Raw genomic sequence first — 8,755 nt, 5'->3', positions numbered from 1 at the left:
TATTGTATAAGTGTATAAGCCAGTATATATTTTAATCTACATAAATAAAGTACTCAATCATCAATCAATTATTCCCATTTTTCACTCCTCTTCACCCTTCATTCCTTACTTTAATACCTTCTACCAGCCTCTTACATAGGAAACCATAATTAGCTAGGTATCCTCCTTTCATTCTATTCAGCACACCCCACCATGAAGCCTGTTTTTGTAGTTTTATTAGCATTTTCTATTGTACAGTATTGTTGATGTATTTTTTATTTTAATTGTGTGTTTGTGTTGAAATGAATAAAATTATTGATTGATTGAAATAATCTCTAGTACAGTGTCCAGTAAACGTATTAAGAATTTATGTCTATTTAACATCATCAATGTGATTTTTCATCATGTTTTGCATTTTTAATACTGTGTTCACAATTAATATAAATGTAGAATTATAATAATGTTTATTGAAATGAAATTGAGATTTGTAATACGTTTTGTTATTTTTTCAGGTTGTGCGTCTCAGTGTATGATACAAACGGCAATGCAGTCAGTGAACTGATTGATGGCGAAATAAAAAACATGGATGTGATTTGTCCTCTGCCAATTCTTCAAAAGCGACAGAAAATGGTGATATCACATGTTGAGAAGGGTGCAGTATATCTTCAGAGAAAGGATGATGAAGTTGCAATCACGGATCTAATCAGCAAACTGTACGATCACTACGAGGCCGCGGAGTTGGGTTCGAACCCAGGTTGGGCGACGGGCATGATGTGTGCTGCTAAGTCATCAGCTGATGACCAGTGGTACCGAGCCCACATTGCGAGCCTGGAGGACGACTTGGCCAATGTGCATTATGTAGACTATGGAAATTCTGAACTCATTTCCCCCGAAAGGATTGCAGTTCTTGATGAATCATTTTTGGCTGATAATATGTATGCAGTCAAAGTAGCATTGCCTGTTCAATGGGCTCTGGGAGAAGAAAATCTGCTTGATCACTTTGCTGAAAAAGTTTTTGACACTCACTTCCTACGAGTCAATGACAGTTGGCTTGTCAATATGATCGACGGAGAAGGTGTTGAACTGGTTAAAAAGATAGAAGAGTTGGAATTGGGCACTGAGATGGAAGATTCTCCATTCAAGAAAGTCCAAGTGCCAAGTCGCATCTCAAAATTCACTGAAGGTGCCACTTTCAGTGTTTGCCGGGATCATGTCTTATCGCCATCTCAGTTCTGGGTTGTTCTTAGTGATGACTTTGAGAAAGTTGAAGCTTTACAGGATAGGCTACAGAGTTTGGCTACACACCTCAGGCCAATCACCAAGAACTCATTGGCAGCACACAAGTCTAAAGTAGCTGCAAGATTTGCCGATGACATTTGGTACAGAGCTTCCTACAATTCTGAAGCAGATACAGTATTCTCGGTTGACTATGGAAATACTGAATCATGCACTGGTCAATTGAAAGAACTACCGGAAGATTTGATTGAAGAAGACGATTTTGCTATTGAATGTGCTTTGAATGTTCAGCCTGTAAAAGAATCAGATTGGGACTCGGAAACAAAGTCACTATTTGACTCATTGATTCCTGATGATGAGCTCGCCTTAAAAGTACTGAAAAATAATGGATCAACCATTGTGGTTGATCTGATAGTCAAAAATGAAAGCTTATCTAAAATGTTGATTTCGAAAGAGCTTGCAATCGAACCTCCTATCACAGCATACATTTCACACATCACCAGTCCTAGTGATTTCTACATTCAAGAAGAAGACAACCACTTGGAAAAGATAAGTAAACAACTCATTGCAGCAGGAGAATTCGCTGTAATTGAAAATGTCCAGTTGAAGAAGGAAGGCATCTTTGCAGCTCAATATAGTTATGATGGTCTTTGGTATAGAGCTAGATATCTTGAAAATATTTATGACAGTGGTGCGAAAGTTCTATTTGTTGATTATGGAAATACAGATGATGCTCAACATTTCCGGGAGTTGCCAGAAGAATTAGCATCTTTGCCTTTTTCGGCGAAACATTGCTCATTGTTTCTCAAAGACTCATTCACTGATTGGTCTGAAGTTGTTGGCGCGAAAGAACGATTTGAAGAATTGTCGGGCAGTGGATCAACTGCTTTTGAATTACAAATTGTCAGTGAAGGAGATCCCACTATTGTCAACCTTCTGACTGATGGACACTCGGTAAGTGACACATTAACACGTATAGTCAATCAAGAAACACAAGAGGATGAAGAATTGACTCTCCGAACCAAAGCCATTGTCAGTCACATTAATTCACCATCTGATTTCTATGTTCAATTTGAAAACTCTCCTCTTGAATCAGTATCCAGTCAGCTCATGAATGCAGATAAGTGGGATGTGTTGACAAATGTTGAAGAGAATTCATTGGTTGCCGCTCTCTTTGAAGATTCAGTTTGGTATAGGGCACAAGTTTTGTCTAAAAGTGATAATGAAGTAACTGTCATGTTCATAGATTATGGAAATGTGGCTCCAGCTCTTGAAGTTCGTGAATTGCCGGAAGATCTGAAAGAAGTCGCTCCTTTAGCTGAGCACTGTCGACTGAAGCTGCCACTTGGCGTATTGGAATGGTCTCAAGAATCAATTGATCAGTTCTCTGAAATGCTTGGTTACGGTACAGTTCCGGTTGAAATAAATTTCCTGACATCCAATGATGTTCCTAAAACTGTACAGCTAACAGTAAATGATGAGGATGTTGCAAAATCCATTGCCAAGTTTTGTGAATCCAAGATAATAGTGGAATGCTCCGATAAAGGCAAAAATGTTGTAGTGTGTCATATAAATTCGCCCAAAGACTTTTTTGTACATTCGGATCTTGAAGCCGTCGATGAAATGGCAACTAAACTATTGGCAGCCAAATCTTTTGAAACTTGTGATTCAGAAAACTTGGTCGGTTTGGTTGTGGCAGCTTGCTTCAAGGAAGATGAACAGTGGTATAGAGCTAAAGTTATTTCAAAATCAGAAGATGGTAGTGGCTATGAAGTCCAATTTATTGATTATGGAAATACTTCAGTATCAGATGAGTTCCTAAAGCTCTCTAGTGACCTTATTGACATTCCAGCTCTAGCAAAATGGTGTTGTTTGAATAGTCTAAGAACATTTTCGCCCGAGGCTACTGATAAGTTTAGAGACTTGGCTATGGATGGTGTGCAAGAATTCGAAATGATAATTATTGATGAGTACACAACGCCCATCAAAGTGGATTTGATTTTCAATGGTCAACAATTGAACGAAATTCTACCCTCTGTCGAGCTTGGAGAGGAGTACACTGACGATCTAAGTCAAGCAAAAGTTAAGTCTGAAGAACCAGTGATGTCAGATGAGATTGAAAATCTAAACACTGACAATGAAGAATCAACAAATAAAGTCTCTGCTACTGATGAAGATGATATTGAGGATAATCTAACATTGGCTGAAACTGAGCATGACATCGAAAATTCAATTGAGTTGGATGCATCTAACGAAGCTGCAAAAATAAATTCAAAATCAAATGAAATTGAAGCTCTAATCGAGTCGGGAGAGTCTAAGACTGCTGAAGAAAACTCTGCATCAGATATTGTGAATGAAAAGGAAGATCAAATCAAAGAGTCGGGAGAGTATGTTAAGACTGCTGAAGAAAATTCTGCATCAGATATTGTAAATGAAAAGGAAGATCAAATTAAAGAGTCGGGAGTATCTATTAAGACTGATGAAGAAAACTCTACATCAAATATTGTGAATGAAAAGGAAGATCAAATCAAAGAGTCAGGAGTATCTATTAAGACTACTGAAGAAAATTCTACATCAGATATTGTAAATGAAAAGGAAGATCAAATTAAAAAGTCGGGAGAGTCTGTTAAGACTGCTGAAGAAAACTCTACATCAAATATTGTGAATGAAAAGGAAGATCAAATCAAAGAGTCGGGAGTATCTATTAAGACTACTGAAGAAAATTCTACATCAGATTTAATTGTAAATGAAATGAAAGATGCAGTAGAGTCGGGAGAATCCATCAAGATTGCAGACGAAACCAAAGCTGAGTTAGTAGTGCCTTGCAAGGATGCTGTCGAATCTGATCTACCTGAAGCCACCAACAAATTGACTGCTGTGGCACAAGAAAATGGTGAAGCCTCTTGTTCTGAAGAGCAATTCAATGGTTCTCAGCTTTCGTCAAAAGAATGCGACGAAAACGATTCTGTGGATGGCAAGACAACAAATAAATCCACCAACGCTGAAAAATCGATGCCATCGAATGATTCTAAAATTGCTAGTGCTCTTCCAACTGAAACCTTCGAAAATGGACAAACAATGAAGACTAAGAAAATTCCGTTTTCTGAAAAAATAGTACCTGGTGCTGTTAGTTCTGGTCGAAAATTGGAATTAGAAGAAGAGGATGTTGACTAGAAATAGTAATGTATGTATCGCCTGTGATTCTGTATCAGAAATCTAGTTATGTCATGAGCTTAATTTTCCTTTTTACTTAGATTTATTTGAGGGAAAAGTAGTATTATGTTAATCATTTGTTTGTTTTTCTATAACTACATTTCTATAATATTGTTGATTTTTCCATTAGAAAGCTTAGAAACTTATTCTCCCAATTACTATGATTTTATATTTTACTAGCAGGCATATGCATCTTAAAAGACTTCTATTCTTGCTCATGTCATTTGTAAGTGTTTTGTTTGTTTATTCTATAAAATATCCTCCTACCTTTTAACTATATATAGACGTCATCGTTAGAAATATGAAATGCTTTGTTTCTTATTTTGTTCAAATCATGTCCACAAGGTTGTTAATCAGTCACTATTGAGCCTTTTACTTTTTCAATTGTTTTTCTCGTATTTGTGTAACTTGGAAGTGATTTATGTTCAAAGAAAGTTCTCAGTATTGAGATATTTATATAAGTGCGTTTATTAACATTCGAATATCATATTGTTGTTTTTTGGTACAAAAATGAAGAAAAACCAAATATATTCTGATATAGTTATGAGGAACTGTTACTGGAGCAATGACTAAATGACTAGATCACATGTATAATGATTGAAGTTTTTTTCATTCAATTCTTGATTTTCTAATGCTTTTTACATTATAAGGTAACTTTACCAATAGTTGAGCATAAAGTTTTAATATACTTATGCTCTAGCTTTATTCGACTATTCTAAAGCTGAATAAATTTAAATAAAATTGCAATAATTATTTTTCTAAAGAAGAGCAATATTAATATCGTTATGAAATGTGTTTATTGTAATGAAGAAAATCCATCTTGTTTTTCTTTGATCAACATTAATATGTACTCCTTTGAGTTATCATAATTTGTTCAATTTTATGGATAAATAAACATTTCTATTTTTCAAGTTATTTGTTCCATTATTTTTATCCACTTATAAGCTGATGATTGTCGTGTTCACCATCTATTATCGCCATATAAGCTTTATTACCATACAGAAAAGATAGAATAATGAGATATCCCATGGGTAGGAAGTTTATGTTCCAAATTTCACTGATTGCTCAAGCCGATAGTCCACATAGTTTTTCGTGCCGTGCATACACTCACAATCTGCTTGAGCAAACAAAAATCCCGCTTGAAATTTGGAATATAAACAACGCCCTATAGACCTACTATGGAATATCTTTTCATGCTATAATATTTTCTCCAAGTTTTAACTCTGATCCGATCAGTCGATGGATTGAATCAAGCTACCATGGCTGTAATTATTATAATGTGTAGCCACCGAGTTTCAACCATAAGCTGAACCAATTTTTTGGAAGGACGGCCACAGTATATCAATAGCGTTCAACACTCGTTTGGGTTCTGCTGAAGATGAAGCAATGTTCTGATTATCCTATATAGACCAGTAAAATGGTAGTCCGGGCGCAAATGTACTTCAGTGGTCATTTTCGGTTAACAGAAGTGGAAGAAGTCTCTATTTCTTCCTTAGGACTAGTACCGTATCAGGCAAACACTCGAAAACAAGATGGCCGCCAAAATTTTCAGGGCTCTGTTTTGTTGCATGTATTTTGATAATAATTATTGTTCAAGTTATTTCGCCGTCTTTTGCACGAAAATATTTGAAAACCCTTCCAATTACTCTTCAATTCTTCTTCCATGAAGGTTTCCTCTAAAACGAAAGCATCTAAATTGTTTAAAAGTTTTAGCACAGAATTAATAATAGCATTTATAATATTATAGGAGTTTTCTCTGGTTTTAGCATCTAAAATGTTAAAAAGTTTAGCATCTAAAATGTTGAAAAGTTTTTATCATTTTTTGTTATTAACTGATTTAAAATAACAAGTAGTCATTAAGTTAAAATATATGTTAATAACATTCTCTTTAATAACAAGGAATTTTCTGTTAAAAACACGAGTTATTAACTTATGTTAAGAGAAATTTTTGAGGTTCAGTCAAGTTAATAACTCTTGTTATTAACTCCGGTGTAAACGCAGCTTTAGAAGACCTATACAAATAATCATCAGTCGCCTATCATTGAGAAACTGGATACAAATATTGGAATAGTGATTCAACTCATGAAAGAGAGTTGTTTGTATTGCATCTAAAATTATCTCTTTATTATCTACTTATAGTCTTGAGATAAATGTGGACAAATATAATGTATGACGTAGGTACTCTAGGAAACGTAATCCTAGAGCCTTCACTTACAGAATTAACAATCATATTCTGGACAGAGTTACCATACAGTATGCAAGGACTTTGTTTTTGACAATTCTTTGTCATTTTCATGTCTCATCCCACATAGAGTATGTAACTAACAAGGCAAACAAGCTGTTTGAGTTTGTTTTGAGGAACTCGGCTGACTTCAGTAACCCTGATGCAATAATAAGTGTTTATGTCTCTCTTGTGAGGAGTGTGCTCGAGTTTGGCTCCATGGTTTGGAGTCCTCATACTAACCCAAGATAAATCGTTCAATTGAGAAAATTCAAAATAAACTGCTTCGTTTTCTGTATTTTAAGAAGTTTAGAAGAGCTTGTCCTCTTGGTTCTCCTTCTGGCAGACTGAGAAATATGTTTTCGATGGATTCCTTAAGTTCGCGGTCGCGCAGGGATGGAGCTTCAGTGTTTTTCATTTGGTCGCTGCTTGATGGAATGGTGCATTCTCCTATGCTGCTGTCAATGTTTAACTTTCATGTACCCTCCTTCAATGCTAGAAATTCTTACTTGTTTTCTTTGCCTAGAAGCAGGACTGTGCATAATTATTTCTCGCCTCTAACTAGAGTACAGAGACTGATGAATGGACTGAGTAGAGGGTTACAATTAGTTGAATCAGACTTGGAAGTAAGGAGATTGATGTTTGAGTCAATTGCTCGTTGGTAATATGCCTACTGGTTCTGGAAAAATGGTAGTAATCTATTTAAGCTTTTGTTGTTGTCTTGCTTTCTGCCCATTGGAATATTGACATGATCTTGTTTTTTTTTTTTAATTTACACTCATCAACATAGTCATCGTCATCATGATCATCATCGTTATTGTCATTATCATCATCATCATCATCATACCCCTCGTTCTCATCTTCAATATTTTTGTTTTGAAATATTGACATAATGAACTTGTTTTTTTTCTCTTATTAAATTATGGGAAGTATCTCTTTCTGGTGCCCTCAAATTGTAATGTGAATAAATAAATTACTGGAGAATGAAAATATAATTTCTATAGTATATATTTTTTTTAATTTATCTCAGCTGAAACTACAAAGATTGTTTTATATTTTTTAATGGATTTTATAAGGTACCTAAATAAAACTGGAAACATACTCAGAAAGTATTATCTTCATGTATGGAATTTACTGACATTTTAAATTAAAACTCAGAATAATAATTGAGTTTTAAAATCCAATTACTCATATTGACCAGGGTATGTAGAGTCTATCGCAATAAACCTTATAGTAGAATCTATATACTTATAATAGAACCTATATTTCGCACCTAGGGCCGAAAATGAGACTTTTCCGGCTCGAAATCGGTTTTCGGTAGAAAAGATTGAAAGCCAGAAAAACATTTTTGCCCTTGGTGCTAACACTATTTTTCGCCACACAGAAAAAAAATCTGGTGTGGTACACTCACACAACTTTCCTTGCTCATTGATCTATAAGCCTCATTCTTAAACGAGGATAATTTAGGGGAATAACATTATGCCGATTGGCGGCCAAATAACTACGATTATACTATTGTTATTGTGTTCAGAGTACATTTTCCTTTGTTTGGATTATGAAATTTCAGGATTTTTTTGAAAGTTGTCAAAACAGACAGCTGTTCGACAAATAAAATATCGACATGTGTTCTTTTGAATAAACTGCTCTACCTACCTACCTACCTCACGCACGAGAAAGAGGTTACAAAGTAAATTTCTCAGGGATGGGGTGGACCCCCTGTTAGTTTCTCAGGGAGAAGACTCATTCCAGTTAATAGAGCTGATATATAACTATACAGGATATGAATTTTAAAAAAATCTGTCTAGTCATTTTCGAAAAAATCGTGATAGAAATTTAACAAAATTCATTCTTCTCAGGAATATTACGGAGCTCCTGCAATTTTCCCAGAAATGAGACTCATGTCAGTTGATAGGGCTTTTAAATAGCTATCTATTGTATAAATTTTAAGAAAATCGTTAGAGCCGTTTTCGAGAAAACTGTGAAAAACATGGTTTTTTAGTAATTATCCGCCATTTTTCTCATGAATATTATGGAGCTCCTGCAATTTTCCCAGAAATGAGACTCATGTCAGTTCATAGGGCTTATAAATAGCTATCCATGGTATAA

The 8,755-nt window shown here is 35.0% G+C and overlaps 1 protein-coding gene across 1 annotated transcript in view; it reads left to right on the top strand.

Moving 5' to 3' along the window:
* The window catches only part of LOC111062421, a gene marked incomplete in the record, with an annotated part of 59,637 nt that extends 54,298 nt beyond the window's left edge, over nucleotides 1-5,339 (top strand). The window contains 1 exon segment of the mRNA XM_039429460.1: nucleotides 492-5,339. Within this exon segment, the coding sequence (XP_039285394.1) occupies nucleotides 492-4,389 (3,898 nt within the window).
* Between the last annotated feature and the right edge of the window lie 3,416 nt (nucleotides 5,340-8,755).

This window comes from Nilaparvata lugens, chromosome 5 (assembly GCF_014356525.2).
Source record: "Nilaparvata lugens isolate BPH chromosome 5, ASM1435652v1, whole genome shotgun sequence".
NCBI lineage: Eukaryota > Metazoa > Arthropoda > Insecta > Hemiptera > Delphacidae > Nilaparvata > Nilaparvata lugens.
The sequence above is the reverse complement of the archived record's forward strand: the minus strand, read 5'-3'. Positions and strand labels throughout refer to the sequence as shown.